Source organism: Rhinoderma darwinii, chromosome 9 (assembly GCF_050947455.1).
Source record: "Rhinoderma darwinii isolate aRhiDar2 chromosome 9, aRhiDar2.hap1, whole genome shotgun sequence".
NCBI lineage: Eukaryota > Metazoa > Chordata > Amphibia > Anura > Rhinodermatidae > Rhinoderma > Rhinoderma darwinii.
Window position 1 is genome coordinate 82847827 of NC_134695.1, and position 21421 is coordinate 82869247.

General features: G+C 44.8%; 1 protein-coding gene across 1 annotated transcript in view; it reads left to right on the forward strand.

Annotated features, from left to right (window-relative positions):
- Window positions 1–6277: 6277 nt before the first annotated feature.
- ZC3H18 (zinc finger CCCH-type containing 18) overlaps window positions 6278–21421 on the forward strand; it is a 39782-nt gene continuing 24638 nt past the window's right edge. The window contains exons 1-2 of the mRNA XM_075836803.1: window positions 6278–6537; window positions 17837–18629. Of these exons, the coding sequence (XP_075692918.1) occupies window positions 17850–18629 (780 nt within the window). The 5' untranslated portion in view covers window positions 6278–6537; window positions 17837–17849. The remainder of the gene's footprint in view (window positions 6538–17836; window positions 18630–21421) is intronic.

Here is a 21421-nt window from a genome sequence, read left to right on the forward strand (position 1 = left end):
ATCGCTTAACTCTTTCAGCACCCTGGACAGTGACTATTTACTGACGTCTCCTAGCAACGCTCCCGTCATTACGGGAGCCCCATTGACTTCCTCAGTCTGGCTGTAGACCTAGAAATACATAGGTCCAGCCAGAATGAAGAAATGTCAAGTTAAAAAAGCAAGACGCATCCGCAGCACACATAACATGTGCATGACAGCTGCGGACTTCATTGCGGAACTTTGAATCTCCATTGAAGTCAATGGAGAAATTCCGCCATGAGTCCGCCACTGCTCCGCAACAGACAGAGCATGCTGCGGACACCAAATTCCGCTCCGCAGCCTATGCTCCGCAGCGGAATTGTACGCATCGTGTAAACGAACACTGCTAAATTAAAGTGAAAGTCAATGGAGAAACGGCTCCGCTGCGGAATAACGCTGCGGAGTGTCCGCAGCGGAATTTAAGTGAAATTCCGCCATGTGTGAACCCGCCCTTATACTACCTCCTATATACAAGAATATAACTACTATAATACTGCCTCCTATATACAAGAATATAACTACTATAATACTGCTCCTATATACAAGAATATAACTACAATAATACTGCTCCCTATATACAAGAATATAACTACTATAACACTGCCTGCTATATACAAGAATATAACTACTATAATACTGCCTCTATATACAAGAATATAACTACTATAATACTGCCCCCTATATACAAGAATATAACTACAATAATACTGCTCCCTATATACAAGAATATAACTACTATAATACTGCCCCCTATATACAAGAATATAACTACTATAATACTGCTTCCTATATACAAGAATATAACTACTATAATACTGCTCCTATATACAAGAATATAACTACTATAATACTGCTCCCTATATACAAGAATATAACTACTATAATACTACTCCTATATACAGGAATATAACTACTATAATACTGCTCCTATATACAAGAATATAACTACTATAATACTGCTCCTATATACAAGAATATAACTACTATAATACTGCTCCTATATACAAGAATATAACTACTATAATAATGCTCCTATATACAAGAATATAACTACTATAATACTGCCTCCTATATACAAGAATATAACTACTATAATAATACCCCCTATATACAAGAATATAACTACTATAATACTGCCCCCTATATACAAGAATATAACTACTATAATAATACCCCCTATATACAAGAATATAACTACTATAATACTGCCCCCTATATACAAGAATATATCTACTATAATACTGGCTCTATATACAAGAATATTACTACTATAATACTGCTCCTATATACAAGAATATAACTACTATAATACTGCCCTCTATATACAAGAATATAACTACTATAATACTGTCCCCTATATCCAAGAATATAACTACTATAATACTGCCTCCTATATACAAGAATATAACTACTATAATACTGCCCCCTATATACAAGAATATAACTACTATAATACTGTCCCCTATATACAAGAATATAACTACTATAATACTGCCCCCTATATACAAGAATATAACTACTATAAGGCTGGGTTCACACGTGGCGGAATTTCACTTAAATTCCGCTGCGGACACTCCGCAGCGTTAATCCGCAGCGGAGCCGTTTGTCCATTGACTTACACTTTAATTTAGCAGTGTTCGTTTAGACGAGGCGTAAAATTCCGCTGCGGAGCATAGGCTGCGGAGCGGAATTTGGTGTCCGCAGCATGCTCTGTCTGTTGCGGAGCAGTGGTGGACTCATGGCGGAATTTCTCCATTGACTTCAATGGAGATTCTAATTTCCGCAATGAAGTCCGCAGCTGTCATGCACATGTTATGTGTGCTGCGGATCCGTCTTGCTTTTTTAACATGACATTTCTTCATTCTGGCTGGACCTATGTATTTCTAGGTCTACAGCCAGACTGAGGAAGTCAATGGGGCTCCCGTAATGACGGGAGCGTTGCTAGGAGACGTCAGTAAATAGTCACTGTCCAGGGTGCTGAAAGAGTTAAGCGATCGGCAGTAACTGTTTCTGCACCCGGGACAGTGACTACCGATCCCAATATACATGTATCTGTAAAAAAATATGAAGTTCATACTTACCGAGAACTCCCTGCTTCTGTCTCCAGTCCGGCCTCCCAGGATGACGTTTCAGTCTAAGTGACGGCTGCAGCCAATCACAGGCTAATAACAGGCTGCAGCGGTCACATGGACTGCCGCGTCATCCAGGGAGATCGGGCTGGATGCCGAAGGAGGGACGCGTCACCAAGACAACGGGCGGTAAGTATGAATTTCTTTGACTTTCACAAGGGAAAGTGCTGTCCCTTCTCTCTATCCTGCACTGATAGGGAGAAGGGAAGTACTTTTACCGCAGTCCGCAGCAGCTAGTCCGCATCAATTTACTGCACATTTTGTGCAGATCCGCAGCAGAATCTGCAACGCAGATTCTGTGCGGCATTGATGCGGACAGTTGCGGAGGAAATCCGCCACGTGTGGTCATGCCCTAATACTGCCCCCTATATACAAGAATATAACTACTATAATACTGTCCCCTATATACAAGAATATAACTACCGTATTATAATACTTCTCCTATATACAGGAATATAACTACTATAATACTGCCCCTATATACAAGAATATAACTACTATAATACTGCCCCTATATACAAGACTATAACTACTATAATACTGCTCCTATATACAGGAATATAACTACTATAATACTGCTCCCTATATACAAGAATATAACTACTATAATACTGCCCCTATATACAAGAATATAACTACTATAATACTGCTCCTATATACAGGAATATAACTACTATAATACTGCTTCCTATATACAGGAATATAACTACTATAATACTGCCCCTATATACAAGAATATAACTACTATAATACTGTCCCCTATATACAAGAATATAACTACTATAATACTGCTCCCTATATACAAGAATATAACTACTATAATACTGCTCCTATATACAAGAATATAACTACTATAATACTGCTTCCTATATACAGGAATATAACTACTATAATACTGCCCCTATATACAAGAATATAACTACTATAATACTGCTCCCTATATACAGGAATATAACTACTATAATACTGCCCCTATATACAAGAATATAACTACTATAATACTGCTCCCTATATACAAGAATATAACTACTATAATACTGCTCCTATATACAAGAATATAACTACTATAATACTGCTTCCTATATACAAGAATATAACTACTATAATACTGCCTCCTATATACAAGAATATAACTACTATAATACTGCTCCCTATATACAAGAATATAACTACTATAATACTGCTCCTATATACAAGAATATAACTACTATAATACTGCTTCCTATATACAGGAATATAACTACTATAATACTGCCCCTATATACAAGAATATAACTACTATAATACTGCTCCCTATATACAGGAATATAACTACTATAATACTGCCCCTATATACAAGAATATAACTACTATAATACTGCTCCCTATATACAAGAATATAACTACTATAATACTGCTCCTATATACAAGAATATAACTACTATAATACTGCTTCCTATATACAGGAATATAACTACTATAATACTGCCCCTATATACAAGAATATAACTACTATAATACTGCTCCCTATATACAAGAATATAACTACTATAATACTGCTCCTATATACAAGAATATAACTACTATAATACTGCCCCCTATATACAAGAATATAACTACTATAATACTGCTCCTATATACAAGAATATAATTACTATAATACTGCCCCTATATACAAGAATATAACTACTATAATACTGCCCCTATATACAAGAATATAACTACTATAATACTGCCCCCTATATACAAGAATATAACTACTATAATACTGCCCCCTATATACAAGAATATAACTACTATAATACTGCCCCCTATATACAAGAATATAACTACTATAATACTGCTCTATACAAGAATATAACTACTATAATACTGCCCCTATATACAAGAATATAACTACTATAATACTGCCCCCTATATACAAGAATATAACTACTATAATACTGCCCCCTATATACAAGAATATAACTACTATAATACTGCCCCCTATATACAAGAATATAACTACTATAATACTGCTCCTATATACAAGAATATAACTACTATAATACTGCCTCCTATATACAAGAATATAACTACTATAATACTGCCCCCTATATACAAGAATATAACATAGTATAAAGTTTCAGTGCGCTCGGTCATGGTATACTGGCGGTGGATGATGGACGTTGTTTGCTGCATCAGTGAGGCCGATATAAAAGGAATTATTGAGCAGAAGTCTCCATTGTCTGCTCGGTGACTCACGGTCTGAGTCCATTACTGTGTGGGCGACTTCACATCCCCGGCATTATATCAGCCGGTAGGAGGGATACATGGCGCTATGCAGAGCTTTGAGTCACACAATGGAGCAGAGCTGTACGGCAAAGGTTAAGTGCATGGTCGGCGTAGAGAGTTGAGCGCCACTCCTGAGACGACAGAACATAAACATTTCTCTGCGGGAGGCTGAATGGAGATTAAATCATGAAAAAGTCATGAATAGGGAGGAAGCCTGAGGAGCTCTTCAGAGCGGTGAGGACTGGAGACCCCCACTTGGTGACAACCCTGCCCGCTATGATGATGACACTTACCGCTCTACGCTAATATCACACGTAATTGTCGATCAGACCTGTAAGGAGCATCTCCACTTTATTCACAGCGTTTTCCCCTGAAATTAAAAATTAAGTCGAGTTGTTCATTCTCCTTATAAAAGCTGCAAGAGCCAAGTGACAGCCAAAATGGCCGACATTGTAGCCCCCACGCCGTGTCACCCAGCTGTCCTAGGATACAACGGAAATCTCCGTCCCATATATTTAGTGCCTAGAACCGTAGTGTGAGATCAGGAAAGCCTCCGCACTGCTGTATACATTCACTACTGGCATGTCCCCCCATGTGCGGGGCCTGGGGGAAGAATACGGAGCATGTTTTGGGGTTCATATACTTTCCAGTGCCTATTCGCTCATTTTCCCGCTATGGTACTTGTTTTGACATATGCTGGATTAGCGTAATTTCTGAACCACCGGGTGCCGGATTAATGGAATTGTGTCCGATGTCTTGTATTGGCCGGTGAGCACTCTCCCAATCGGTCATTTTTTTTCATTTGTTGCTCTATAAAACGGACTTATTATTCTTTTGCGCACTATGGCGGTCTTTCGCGCAGGTCAATGGTGAAATTCGGAGAGAGCGCAGCCGAGTGTACAGAGTATGAACCCCCGGCATAGAGAAATGATTGATCTGCGGAGGACAGATGCCGAGATGCCTCGGGGAGTGACCAGGCCTCGTCTTATACTCATCAAGGAGCTGAACAATTGTCAGGAGGAAACGCTAATGACACCAGAGGAAACCATGTTCTCTAATTAGAGCGATTCCCCGGGGAGTGATGTGTTTACCGTCAGACCAGGACATAAACGCCGGGGGTCCATGTGGGACAATGACGCTCTACACCGGGTTCACGCACAGAGGCCTTTGTCTGATACCATCGCGATTTATTTACGGCTGTGAACCTGGTATCACATGTAATGTGTTCCCATAGGATCGCATGTCATCGCGATATTGCGATGGCAAAAAATCCAACAATGCAGAAATCTAATTAACAACCATTCCCCAACTTCCTACATTCACGGCAAGCATATCGCATGAGATCGCAGCGCAACACAGCACAGCCGATATGTTGCCATGGAGACAATGCCCTGCGCTGACTGGTTGCTATGGGCAACAAAGACAGCTCCTTTCAGTAAGAAAGAAACAAGGTCTAATGGGGGAGATTTATCATATCCGATGCGATAGGAAGATGGAGCAGTTACCCATAGCAACCAATCAGATTCCAGCTCTCCCTCTATAGAGGCATTCTGGAAAATGAAAGCAGCAATACGATTGGTCATTAAGTCGAGCACTACTCCACTTTTACTTTACACCGGATTTGGTAAATTTCCCCCAATGTGTTACCTCACTAATGACTGAAATAACAGTTTTTAGCGTATTAAACACGAACTAAACTATGAGGGACCCAATATTAAAACTGCCTAACAGAAAATCCGGCCTTGTTCCCCCTAGCAACCAATCAGAGCTCAGCTTTCATGTTTCCAGAGCTACTTAAGAAATTCAAGCTGCGCTCTGATTGGTTGCTTTGGGCAGAGAGGCCAGTTTTTCTGTTGATAAATGAAGCCCATTGGTTCTTAAAGCTGCTATACATTAGTGATCTCCAACGGCCATTTTCTATAGTCTACACGACTTGTCGTTCATTGTTGGTCTGTGAAGGGACGACATCTCCACAAGTTAAATCTACAAATCGCCCATCGATCTCTGTCTTGATCTGCGGCCCGGTCAGGGCTTCTATTGATGGGATGCAGATCTGTTATTTGGCATGAATGACTTTACACGACTTCACCCGACAAGGACCGGAAAAATCCAAAGTGGCAGAGCAACTTTTCCACAGGTATCTGTCTTCGGTCAGCGTCTGTTGCGTCTCATTTTGGCCACGACAGTCGATAGACAATGGTCTAAAATCTCTAGCGTGTGGCCAGCACACTGTTCACACTGCTCCCGATATATACAATTGTATGTCCTTATTCAGACGAGCGCGTCTGTTTTGCGTTCGGAGCGTATTTCATGTGTTTTAGTTCCGTGTGTCATCCGTTTTTCACGTGTTTCTGCCCTTTATATATATTTTTTCTCATTATTTCTTTAGCAAATGATGCGTGAATCATATCGTCCGTGCACTGTCCGTGTTTTTCACGCACCTATAGACTTCAATGGGCGACGTGGTCCGCAAAAACGGACCAAAATATGACATGCGATGAGTTTCACGCAACGGACACTCGCTGCAAAAAATAACGCACACGTGTGAATAGCCCCAATGATTTGCGTGGGTCATTGCGCTGTCAGTTATTTCAACGGACAGCCTATGTCATACATCGCCGATAGACTCCTACGTATTTTTTTTTCGCAGGACCCCTTTGTGATCACTTACGCTTTTCAATACTATGAAAAAATCCTTTCATACCCTCAGAAAGGTTATAAAAATAGGACATTGTTTTGGGATACATTGGGTCAATCAAAGGGGTTCAGCCTATGCACCCGGAGCGTTACACGCCGAACGTGTAAAAGATGCAATCCGATTGGTTGCTATGGGAAACAATTTTCTCTTTCGTGTGCACCAGTTTTGATAAATCGTCCTTATTGGCCCTCCAAACTATGGCTGTCGCCTATAGCAACCAATCACAGCACATCTTCCGTTATTCCACTGTCGCTCATAGGTTTTCCATTTCTTAAATAAAAGGTGTGGGAGACAAAATATGAAGTATTAGGCGTCATGTCCACGGCCGTTTTACGGATTGGTAATATGGCACCCATACAAGTCTCTGATGAGGCATATGGAGGGGTTTTTTTTCTCCGTTTCTTATGGAATCCATGAGAAAATAATGGGTATCATGTTTCACCAGACGCCGCGGTATTCTCCCGTAGAAGGATTGCGTTTGTGAGAATATGACGCCTTACGGAGGTAGTAACATGGAACCGTAGGGACCCCACATCCCACCCTACCAGGGTCCTTGGGTCAGTCTCCATGGTAACTTACCGCATGCGATTTTACAGGTGATTATCCGTCATTTAGGGGTGAAATCTTCTTTGAGAATAAAAATAATGACCCAAATTCCCTCGCAATATCGCATCACATCACAATGCGACATGCGGATTATATAACCCCACATTACGTGTAGTTGCATTAGCGCAATTATCACCTTGAAGCTCTCACTTGGTGCAGCAACTCTGAGACCACCGAACAATTGCCCCATAAACTTGTTGTGAATATTCTACTATGGGGGAGGGGGCTGTGTCCATGATGTCTGTGTAACTATGGCGTCACTTACAACACGATGACGAGAGCGAATGAGGAGCAAAGCATCCACGACCTTTATCATTGACCTGATTCAAGGCTAGAAATGCAACACAGCTCTAATGGCCTTTATGTTATGGCGGTCGCATGTCGTCACACCTCAGAAAAATCATCAACATGTAGTACAAGGAATGATAGGGCTAGTAGAATGGGGAATGATGGGACTAGTAGGACGGAGAATGATGGAAGTAGTAGGATGGGGAATGATGGGAGCAGAACAGGGAATGATGGGAGCAGAACAGGGAATGATGGGAGTCATAAGATGAGAAATAATGGGACTAGTATGGTGTGGAATGATGGGTGTAGTAGGATGGGGAATGATGGGAGTAGTAGGACGGGGAATGATGGGAGTAGTAGGACGGGGAATGATGGGACTAGTAGGATGGGGAATGATGGGAGTAGTAGAATGGGGAATAATGGGACTAGTAGGACGGCGAATGATGGGAGTAGTAGAATGGGGAACGATGGGAGTAGTAGGATGGGAATGATGGGACTAGTAGAACGGGGAATGATGGGAGTAGAAGAACAAAGAATGATGAGATTAGTAGGACAGAGAATAATGGGACTAGTAGGATGGGGAATGTTGGGACTAGCAGGACAGGACATGATGGGACTAGTAGGACGGGGAATGATGTGACCCTTTACGTTATGGAGGTCAAATGTCGTCACACCTCAGAAAAATCATCAACATGTAGTACAAGGAATGATAGGACTAGTAGGACGGTGAATGATGGGACTAGAAGGACAGGGAATGATGGGACTAATAGGATGGGGAATGATGGGAGTAGTAGGATAATGAATGATGGGAGTAGAACAGGGAATGATGAGATTATTAGGTAGGAGAATGATGGGACTAGTAGGATGGGGAATGATGGGACTAATAGGGACTATGATGGGACTAGCAGGACAGGAAATGATGGGAGTAGAACGGGGAATGATAATATTAGTAGGACAGGGAATGATGAGATTAGTAGGACGGCGAATGATGGAACTCGTAGGATGAGGAATGATGGGACTAGTATGACGGGGAATGATGGGAGTAGTAGAATGGGGAATGATGGGACTAGTATGGTGTGGAATGATGGGAGTAGTAGGACAGGGAATGATGGGAGTAGTAGGACGGGGAATGATGGGACTAATAGGGACTATGATGGGACTAGCAGGACAGGAAATGATGGGAGTAGTAGGACGGGGAATGATGGGAGTAGTAGGACGGGGAATTATGGGACTAATAGGGACTATGATGGAACTAGCAGGACAGGAAATGATGGGAGTAGTAGTATGAGGAATGATGGGAGTAGAACGGGGAATGATAATATTAGTAGGACGGCGAATGATGGAACTCGTAGGATGAGGAATGATGGGACTAGTATGGTGTGGAATGATGGGAGTAGTAGAATGGGGAATGATGGGACTAGTATGGTGTGGAATGATGGGAGTAGTAGGACGGGGAATGATGGGAGTAGTAGGACGGGGAATGATGGGAGTAGTAGGACGGGGAATGATGGGAGTAGTAGGACGGGGAATGATGGGACTAGTAGGACGGGGAATGATGGGAGTAGTAGGACGGGGAATGATGGGAGTAGTAGGACGGGGAATGATGGGAGTAGTAGGACGGGAGATGATGGATTTAGTAGTGCCAGTACAATTGTATCTCCGCAGCACAGAGAACCTGTAGAGACCCCTCTATGTAGGATGCTGAGGGCCGGGGCTCTGGTCTGGGGGCCTTAGCGAGTGATTGAGGTGATTACCACGGTTCACCGTCTGCTCAGAGCCTCCATGTTGGTTATACATACAGGTGACGTCACTCACTCTCCGGCACGGCACTGGTTAACGAGTGCAGTGTGGAGACGGCGCCGGGTGATGGCGTCAGTGAGTAGACGTCGCAGGGTGATGACGTCAGTGCGGCCGCCTGCGCCAGGAGCGGGATCCCGTCACTCGTTGTCGCCCGTGTATGAGAGAGGAGCCCGGCGTTGTCCCCGGTTCTCCTGCCTCAGGTAAGCGATATGTAAGGAGGCAGAGCCCTGGAGATAGCTGCCAGCTTGTCCCGGTAGTCCCTTCTGTCATGGCCGCTGTCACAGTCCGGGGGATCTTCGCCTACTCTGAGGGCTCTTTTATTTCGGGGCCCGTCCTGGCTGGGAGAACATGATGGCGGCCTCCTCTGCGCTCCTCTTATTATTGGGTCTTTTTTTCATAGGAGGTTGCAGATCAATATGGGGCCTGGTGATTGTGCCTTCAGATTTTTGGGGATGGGGAGCATATGGGTTTGGGGGGCTCATAGAGGTCATTGGGGGGGTCGTGCAGGAGCAGGACGGCTTCATGTGGGTCATAGGAAAAAAATCGGTCAGAAAATCTCTATCTCCCCCAAAAATAAATCTTCTGTGTCGGGGTCTCCCAGGAGTGCTGCGCTCTGCCGTCTCCCTGGTAACGCTACCTCTTAGTGTTGGGGTGTGTCCCCCCCCCCCCCCGGTAACGGCAGTGCCCTCCAATTTGGGGTCTCCCTGTAATGCTGAATGCATTCATGTTGGGGTACCCCAGTAACCATAGCTCCCCTTAGTTGGGGTTCCCCGGTAGTGATGGATCTGCCCACTCTCGGGGTGCTGAGGACTTTGGTTCCCATTTTTTGTTCTGGTGAAACCCCTTGTACTTAGAAATTTACTGTAATGCGCCTGCACCCCAAAATCTCAAACTCTGCTGAACGCGCATTATATCAAGAAGGTGAGGGAGATAAGCGGCTGAAATACACATCAGGCACCGATAATTTCAACAAAAACCCAACTTTTAATTTTCTCCATGTGTCCCCTGAACAGCAGATATCGGGGGATTGTCTTCCGGGCGCCCTAGACATTAGATGACGACAAAATGATTGTGACATATGAACCCCGGGGTCCGCTGGCCATGTGACTGTAAATGTCTGCGCTTTGTTACTCCCCCCGCTCCACGTGAACGTCCTCACGGTGCCCACACGTCAGATGACAGGCGCCCGAACCCACCGACTAATGTGTATGGGGCTGTCCTGACGGCAGAAGGATCGGACATGCTGGACTTCACCATGCCCGATCATTTTTTCCAGAGGGAGATAAGCGGCAGCCAGATGTGTGTGACAGCAGCTCGTTCCCCTCTCCACAAACCTTCACACTCAGCAGAGCCCAGTGTGTGTGCAGGAGTCGGGAGGAATAGTTGACGGTGAAGCGTTCGGCCGACGGCCATCTGAAGTGTACGGCACCTTAAAAGAAAACAAACAGTCTGACCACAAAAGACGATCGCTCACGATGATCATTGCATTCGAGCGAATAAAACTATTCTTTTTTTCAAGTAGCAGATTGTTATATTTTCCCTATTTAGCAAAATAGAGGCTAAAATGTGTATGAAATACGGTAAGTTATCCGTCGCTGGGCAACCGCAAATGAATAGTCAGGATTCCCAAGTGGAAATAATTCTGAAAACGGCAGATAATTTAGTGTCTGTCCCTTTAATAATCAACGATGGTGGAAAATGTCACATCGGCGGTCGGATCACGGCGTCCTGTAGCTGAAAGGTCAGCCATAAGTTTTGTTTTCTTCCGCTGATCATGGCCTGTGATGGCAGGTGGCGTTCTTGGCCCGACCCATAGAATGGTTTTCTGAAGTCTGGGGGGTGGGCACAGTGGAACCTCGGAGACCACCGCGACTCATTCTGGTTTTCTCAACAAGGTTTTTGTTTTTTTGTTGAAAGGTTTTGCTGTGGTAAAGAAAAGGTGAACCAACCTACACGTGTGTGTAAGAGAATTGCATAAATAGCAACGCCTTAATGGAATAAGGAAGGACAGCGCCACGTTCAATTCTCCATATCCCTGCAAACTGCTGATCAGATCCCTCCTGCATGTGAAGGAGTCGTTGCTATTAATGCAATTTACTGAAACTTAGTGGTGCACCCCCCCCCCCTCATCTGAATCCACTCCTCCGGAGATCAGCTGATCACTTAACTCTTGGGTATCCACCGCAGCGTAAAGTCCTCTAGAGTGGGAGACGCTCTTTACGGTGACTCTGTCTAATAGAGGGAGGGGTTTCTTAAGCCTCTATGTCAGTATGGCTAGTGGTTCTCCTAAGTGGACAGCCCTTTAAAGAGCAACTATCATTTCATAAAACTTGTTATATGACGTCGGACGTTTTGATCAGTGGGGGTCTGGGTGCTGAAACCCTTGTCGATCGCTGAAATGAAGGAGCAGGAGCCACTTCGTCTGTAACGCTATGACTTCAGCTCTTTTCAGCTTTTCATGGAAAGCCGGAGTCAGCTGAAAACCGGCTCAGAGACTTCTATGAGGGTATGTGGACACGGTTTATTTTCAGCCGTTTTTCTGGGCGAAAACCGGCTGAAAAATCTGAAGCAGAACGCCTACAAACATCTGCCCATTGATTTAAATGGGAAATACGGCATTCTGTTTCGGCGGGGCGTTATTTTACACCTCATTTTTAAATAAAACGTTTTACTGACCCTAAAATATTAAGCTCCCCAATAGGTGCCTTTAAAGGTTCTCCGGGCATTTTATATTGATGGCCTATCCTTAGGAAAGATCATCAATATCAGATCGGTGAGCGACTTCTCCTGAATCCCCCGCTGATCAGCTGAGTGAAGGGGCCGCGGCTTCTTCAGTGTTTACTGGACACTTAAATGGAACCGGAACTGCAATCCCAGGCATGGCTGCTACGGGAGTGTGCGGTGCTGAGCCTGTTAACTGCGAAAATGCTTCAGCGACAAACGCCGTGACCCCATCAGTCAGTTGATCGGCAGGGGTGCTGCGCGCCGGACCCCCACCGGTCTGATGTTAATGGCTTATCCTAAGGACAGATCCTTTTAAAGGCATTACAACCGTCACGCAAACAGGCCGGACAATCATGGCTGCTGCGGCGACCCCACGTCCGTAGTAAGGTCACTATAGCCGTCTTCGCTCAGACACGTAAGCAGAGATGCTGCGGGGAACCCGGACATTACCAGAGCGGATTTCTAAGGGTGAGTTCACACGCGGCAGAATTCTTGTAGAAATTTCTACAACTGAAAATCCGTTCCAGTGATCAGAACGGGACTTGCGGAGATCCCGGCACCTGCTGCAGATTCAACCGCGTTCAGATGAAAGGAACTGCTTTTCAGTTGTACAAATTTCTGCAACAAAACTTGGCGCATGTGAATCTGCGCTTAGAATTCTTCACTGCCACTGTCCGGATATGTGACCCGCAGCACTGTCCGTATACGTGGCCCGCTATAGTGACTTTACCCTGGACGACCTGTCACTGTAACAGCCCATCACCCGGCCCTTCCGCTCATGTGATGGTTGTAATGCGTTAAAACTGATAGATTTTGGGTAGAGTGTAGGACTGCGAGATTAGGATCAAAATCACGATTAATTGAACATGTAACCTCGATTGCCATTAAAGGGCACCGGTCACCAGCATTTCACCTATTAATCCAGCAATACCTGGTGGGGAAAAATCATTTTTACGTAACCTATAATTATCTTCTAAGTAGCTCTGTACCGTTTAATATTCAGTTTTTTAATGTTCCTGTGCCGTATGCTGATGAGCATAAGAGTCACATGTTCATTCCTCGAGCCTTCCAGAGTTAACCCCGCCTACTTACTTTTGATTGTCAGCTCCTCCTCTCCCTCCACCACACACATTGCGCATCGATGTCCTGTTCTGGGGCGTGCGTACAACGGGACACTATAGCAGCGCAGTAACTAGGATTGAAGCCCGGATGAAGCAGGGAACGGTGTCGGACCACACGTGACTGGCGCATGTGCGCTATCTCGCTATCTTAGACAACATTTCAGCATTCAGGGCAGGCCAGTTTTCGGCGGTGGGCGGGCATTAGAAGAGGAACAAACGAGACTGCCGGATTATTACCATAAAAGGCTCAATATGTTTGCGGACCGTTATTTACGGTCGGGGGAGCAGTTTAGGAGAGGGGATAACGCCAATGAACCTTTGACAGCAGCGGTCAGCGTTGGGTGAGTAGAGTTTAATAGGGGAAATGCTGGTGACAGGTTCCCTTTAATTAATTTTTTCTTTAGGACACACCCTTTATTGCATGTCACGCCCCCTATTTGCATGCTACGCCATTGAATTAATATTTATTCCCTGAGCCTGCTGTATACTACTGTATATCATCTGCCCCCACACACAGTATATTACCCCCGTAGTGCTCCCAACACATTATAATACCACTAAACTGCCTCCACGCAGTATAATGCCCCCATAACTGCTCCCCTCACAGTATAAAGTCCCCCATAGCTGCCCCCACGCTGTTTAAATCACCCATAGCTGCCCCCAATAGTGCCTGGTAAAAATAATTATATACATACTCACCTAACCCCGTTCCAATGGCGAGTGGAGGAGATCCCCCATGTCCTCTGGTCTGTTCGGCACGGCGCAGACCGTCGTGATGACTCGGAGCCCGGCTCCCCGCAGTGTGTCCGGTCCGGGACTTGCGGCCGAAATACGTTCCGTCCTTTACAGACCGAACATGCTCGTGTGAATCCAGCCTAAGGGTATGTTCACACGCAGTGTTTTCAGGCGTAATTCGGCCGTTTTATGCCTCAAATTACGCCTGAAAAAACGCCCGTAATACGCCTACAAACATCTGCCCATTGCTTTCAATGGGAATTACAGTGTTCTGTTCCCACGAGCCTTTATTTTATGCGTCGCTGTCAAAAGGGACGTTTTTGGAGCCGTTTTTCATTCACTCCATTGAAAAACTTCTCCAAAAATGCCACGAAAAACGCAAGTTGTTAATAAAACATTGAACATCAGGAGCTGGTTTCGCCTGAAATCCGCTCCGTGTTTCCAGACATTTTGCTCACTACGTGTGAACATAGCCTAACAGTTTATGTAAAGTGCCATCATGCAGCTGTGCGAGCAGGAAAACCCCTTTAGGTGATATTCATTGCCGCACTGCAGAAACCGCTGCAAAAACCACGTGTCTTTACAGGCATTTTTCGTTGTGGTTTTCCTGCAATTACATGCGTGTGTAAATATCCCCACAACAGGGTTGTCCACTTAATCCCTTATTGTTAGGAAGATCCCCCAACAAAAAGCTGATCACACCTATTCCTGCTTTAGGACCCCCAGCGATCAGCTGTAATCCGCACGATGTCTGGCAGCAGTGTCATTTTCTCCTGCAGCGCCACCACAGGAGAAATGAAGCATTACACCGTTCACATTGATATCTATGCTAATAGATGAGTCCTGAACGAGAATCCCCTCCCCCGTCCCTATTAACTCAGAATTTCCTAATAGGATATTTGAATGGCCCCATGCACATGACCGTAGAATTTGTCCGCAATTACGGACCCATTCATTTCTATTGGCCACGGACACCTACCCGTATGTTTACGGGAAGGTTTCCGGGCCGTAGAAAGCCTCTTTTTTTTTGCTTTTTATGGACAGATTTCTCATACTTTGTATCGGAACACAGGCCGAAAATGCGAGTGGCTGCCCGCGGCCGGCCGTGCCCATAATTGCGGACCGTGATAACGAGCACGGCCAATGTGCATGAGGCCAAAATTGTGTTTTGGATCCTGATAACCTCCTAATTTTGGCTTGTGCCTATATCGGTGGGGGGGGGGTATTGTTCTCCCTGAGTGATCCGACACTTCAGCGCAGGGACTGTGCACATCTGAGGTCTCACTTCTTCCTTGGATTCATTTCCCATAGGGAGCAATTATTCTACAATAGAAATTCCAGTTTTCCACCTGATCAGTTTAGTGAAGCTCGCGGATCGCCGAATAGAAAAACCCCCACAAATGTGTAACTGTGATGTCTGGCTATAATTCTCCAGGCGCGTGTGATCTATAATGTGCCGGACACGTCCGTCCCGTAAGTCACTTGTTGCCCTGATCTGGCGGAGTTGTACACAAGGGCTTTACTTAACGGGGTCTAACGTTTTTTATGTAAAGTGTCAAGGCCATGTCCACGGTTGTGAGCATTTCTTGTTTTGCTCCAATGCAAATAGTCTCTTCCCTTTTTGTGTATACAGCTCTTATGCAGACCTATGTGTCTATAAACAAGCCCTGTGCAGTCGTATTAGGCTCGGTTCACATCAGCGTTTGAGGCTCCGTTGCAGATTCCGTCCTATTTTCCGGATATTAATACCGTAGCGTGCGGCACTATATTTTTCCATCAAAATGACAGACACGACGACGTAATCTAGCAATGGTGCTGTTGGTGTCCGTCCTCTCACAGCTTGAATACAGTTTTTCTGCTTCTACGACGGAGCAATAGAACGGAATTCACAACGCCGATGTAAACATGGCTGCAGGCTGTCAATACACATCCGATATCTGCCGGCTGACCTCTATTCTTCCCAATCTCCCCCCCCCCCCCCCCCCTATACGCATGAACCCTGGGCTCGGCCGAGCATGCATGTATATTGAATGGGAAGAGGGGAGTACAGACACCTCCGTCATCGGCTTATCTCCCCTGAGAACGAAATTGTCGGCATGTTGAAATCCAACTGCCCGATCCCTCTCTCCCGCCGACATCTTCCGTCAAATGATAATCCGGAGGCCCCCCCCATACACGTTAGATGGTCATATGGTTAGAATCGGTAGGTTTGTCCAATATTAATCTAATGTGTACGGTCGCCTCTACCTTTTATCTGTATTTACCACGAACGATGGAGACAAATGTAATCATGGACTGTTCTGAGCAGCGGCGCGGATTTCCATTGGTCAGATCCGATCGTATTTCGTACCATAGACGTAACAATTATCGCTATGGCCGTTTCAAACCTCATTCACACGGTTCAGATTTTCTATGTTTTAAGCAGAAACACGGAGAGAGGGTTTGTTGGCAGTCCGTAACCAGGGAGAGACACCGCTCTGCATAGGAGTGGAATACACAAAACGGTGGATTTTTAATCTAGTTTTACAAAGTTATTTTATTTTAAGTGTACTGACGCATAAAATGATAGCAAAAGTATACCTAACCTTTTATCATCGTGTAATGAGAAGTTCTTCAGCTTTCTAATATAATTTGTTTGACTTCTTTTTCTTTACCACTTTTAGGATCTCTGCTTGCTCTCAGTGAACGGGAACTTTTTAGTTTTCATCCAGTGTTTGAAAAAAGGTCCTAACTTATAGGGGTATTCGCAGAACCGACAATTACTACCTATCCACAGAATAGGTTGCTAATTGTCTGAACGCTGGCGGCCCCACTGCTGACACCCTGACTGATTGTGGGAACGGGGGTCCCAAAACAGCTGATCCTCCTCATTGCCCGACTGTAGAGCAGGAGGACATTAAATGGAGCAGCAGTCAAGCATGTGCTACCAGTCCATTCAATGTCTATAGGAATGTCAGAAATAGCAGAGTCCAGTCCGTCAGTCCATAGCCATTGAATGGAGTGGTAGCACATGCTTGACGACTGCTCCATTTAATGTCCCCCTCGATGCAGGGAGGAGGAACAAGGGGTTCTGGACCCCCTGTTCCCGCCATCGGTGGTCCCAATGATCAGGCAATTATCACCAATCCTGTGGATATTTGATAATTGTCGATTCTGGGAATACCCCTTTAATACTACATACAGCTGAGTGTTTGCTACATTTGTATCCAGTCTAGACAACCTCCTCTGAGCTAAACAGACTGGATTTTTACCTGCACTGATACATTGTAGCAAACTATAATGAAAGGAGAGAGATTTGTGCTGATGATCAGAGGATTGTCCAGACTGTAATAATCCTTCAGCTGTGAGAGATTGCATTCACTGACAACAAGCAAAGATCTGGAGAATGGAATGACTGGACGACCGCTTTACACCATTCTATGATTATGTATTCTGTTTCTGACGTTCAGACTGTTGTGTTTCAGGTACGTTTGACAGATGGCCTCAGCAGATAGTCCTGAACGGGACCCGCTGTCTCCTGAAGAAATCTTGCCTGAGCTGACCGATGAAGAGGAAGACGATGATGGGGATCAATCTTCAGACCATGAGCTGGATAGAGAGGAGGAGGAAGAGGAGGAGGAGGAGGGAAGCAATGATGATCTCTTAGAAGAGAAGAGCTCGCCCAATGACTCGGCTGAACCTTTATCAGGCTCCGGAGATTATACTTCTCCATACGCAAACAGTAAACATTCCCCAAAATCTTTTCCAGAGGATAAAGCCATGCCTGGGTCCATCTTTGAAGCCCTCCAAGATTCTCCTGATTCCCCTCCAATGGAGAAAAGTAGTTTGAACATTGATGAAACCCACCAAGGTGACTCGGAAGGACTCGAGAGACGTTCTGTGAGGTCCCCTCGTCCCTCCGATGACGAGGATCGCTTGAGTGAGATCAAATCTCCGGCCTCGGAAGGCGAACCCAACCAAGACGTTCCACGTTCTCCCAATGAGGAAGATGATGACCGAGGCAACGACCTTCACGACGAAGCTTCTTCTGTGACTCGAGAACTGGATGAACATGAACTGGACTACGATGAGGAGGTTCCGGAAGATCCGGCGGGTCCCAACCAGGAAGACGACCAAGAGAAAACTGTGGCTGACGACGAAGACGAGAAAGAGAAAGCAGGTTCTCCACTCAACGAGAAGGAGAGTCCGAAAGAAGAGGAGCAGAAGGACAAGAAGAAGGAGGACGACGACGGAGAGATTGATGAGGGGGAGATTGATGTGAGTGATTTGGGTTGTCGACTCCACATTGGATTTCTTGCACACTCGATGTTATAAAAATCAGTTGTTCAGCTCAACGTAACAATAGAACTGGTTGGGAGCTTAAAGGAACACTCCAGGCAAATCTGAGGGGCGGAGCATGGCACAGGGATTCTGTGTCATGCTCCACCCCCAGCACTAGGCACAACACTGTGTATCAGTTTTACTATTCCTTTAACACCGTATTTCCCTACCAATTATTTATTACAAGATTAAAAAAAAGGCTAAAAACTAATAATACACATTACTTCTAAATCACCTTGGCACCTGAATTTTGCTTTAAAATGGATTAAAAAAAAAAGTCTTCCCTTTAAGTGTGATACCTGAGCTTACCGTTGTTGGCAAATTCCCAGACGTCAGGCGGTGAGCTTGGGTTACCCCTCAACACCATGTGACTGATTTACAGGATTAGACGTGGTTTATAAACAGCCACAGTGTCCCCATAAAAGCTTCTATGCCACCATACAGAAACGGCCTCCGAGCCCCTCCACCAGACGCTATGCCCCCTTCATTTTCGTAAGATAAACTTGAGCACTCCGTGTTGATATACGGAAAAGGATTTATTCAGAAAGTGGAAAAATAAGCGTGTGAAATGTGTGCGCCTATAAATACGGCCTTTCTCCGGCACTATTGCCGCTGGGTTAGGGTATACACTGCTGCTGTGGTGGCGCTATAGAAAAGGGGTATATATAACCAGTGGGGGACGCTAATCATAGTGCAACCCCCGCTCCATTTAAACAGAGTAAGGCTGGGTTCCCACAGTGCAGATTTTCTGCAGATTTTGCCTGCATTTTGTATGCCAAAACCAGAATTGGATCAGGTAGAGCAGACCTATAAGGCCTTTCTCTATATTTTTATTCTGATTCGGTTCCGTTCCTGGTTTTGGCTTTAAAAAAACCACATGCAAAATCTGCAATGTGGGAACCCAGCCTTAGGGCTGCACTATGGTTCGCGTCCACCACTGGTTATATATACCTTTTCTATAGCGCCTCTACATTAGAAGCGTACGCCCTAACCCTGCGGCAATAGTGTTTGAGAGAGGCCGTATTTATAGGCCAAAATGTTACACACACTTATTCTGCCGCTTTCTGAATAAATCCTTTTGTGCATATCAAAAAGTCGTGCTCAAGTTGATCTTAATAATATTAATGGGCTGTGAACTCTCCTTACAGCACCCAAAATCCACGCACGGTGCCAGACCATACTAATATCCCCCCTCAATGACGGCCACCGTGCCCTCATAGCTGCCTCTGGTCCTTCATAAAAGCCCCAGTGCGCCCATAACAGTGTCTGCGTCCCCATAACAACCACTGTACCCCCATAACAGTTAATGATCCCCACAACAGCTTCAGTGCCACCAATACTGGGGTATATTTAGCTTGCATATATATTGAGTCCATATATAAAGTTTGCTGGATATACCCCAGCCTTGCACATACATGATATATGGCCTATATACTGTATGTGCAGGGCTGGGGTATATTTAGCAGACTTATTATATATGGAGTCCATATATATATTTGACTGTGCAGGACTCTGGACTCCAGGGTCTCTGCTCACTGTAAAGTGCCACATTCAATTCCCCATTAGACCCCAGATCCTTATCTTGTCAGACCACAGACCATATCAATGACTTCTCTCTGCGGTCTCTCCTTCAGTTTCTCATCAGAGCGGTGGGCTGTGGTGCTCACTATAGGGCTGTGACCCCTTCATTGTTTATCTGGGCGCAGCAGAAGATAATGACTGATAAACAATGAAGGGATAGCGACCCTCACCGATGAGCTGCGGCCCCTTCATGCTGCTGATTGGTCGAGGTCACGGGTTGGACCTCCACCGCCTGCCACGTTAATGGCCTATCCTAGGGTAATGTAGGTTCTTGGCGCTGGATTGATGCAGGAAAACACTAAGACAGCCGCAGCATAAATCTGTTCATAAGAAGATTTCACAATTAAAATCAACATAAGAGGTCGTCATTTTGGAATTTTTTTTTGCGTTAATATTTTTAGACCCTTTTTGACTTTATCATGTTCTCCTTTCTTACACAAAGCCGCTTTTAAGATTCTGCTGGTCGCCCGTGGGAACAGATTGTATAACTTCCCTGTGTTCAGCAGCGCAGGTTCTGTCACCTAAACTCCTGCAGACGCCACAGCTCCTAATGTAAGAGATAGGAGGCGCAGAGTGAGACGAGGAGGCAGAACCTGCGCTGTAATACCCGCAGAAGACTGGAAAGTGATGTTTACATTATAAAATGATCCTGCACTGTGAGCGGGACTATATATCATTATACAGGTGGATGTACACTTTAAATGTAAAAAAAAAAAAGGTTTTTATTTTGCTGGTTAAAAGTGGGACCAAAAGAAAAAAGTGCAGTACTGTATTTCAACAGTAGGGGTCATGCAACACCATATAATACTGGCCGAGAAAAACGTACGGATTAAAGAATGTTGCCACTAGATGTCAGTGTTGTCCCTAATAAAAGATGAGTAATTGTATCTAGTGGTATAAGGGATGTGCAGGCAGCAAATACAGGTACTGGGATGGCACTATTGATTTTTGCTATTGTGGTCTTGCGCTCTAGGTCCACTATTTAAATATATCTTGCTGTATGTTATCCTTGTTGTATTTCACCTTTGTGTAGATTCAGCTGTAAGGTTACACATCTGGTAGCTACCTAGGTATTTTAAATGTTCAGAGCAGCACAGAGTGTTTATGGAGAGTAGCGTTCTGATCTTGAGGGAGGTCCTAGACGGCGA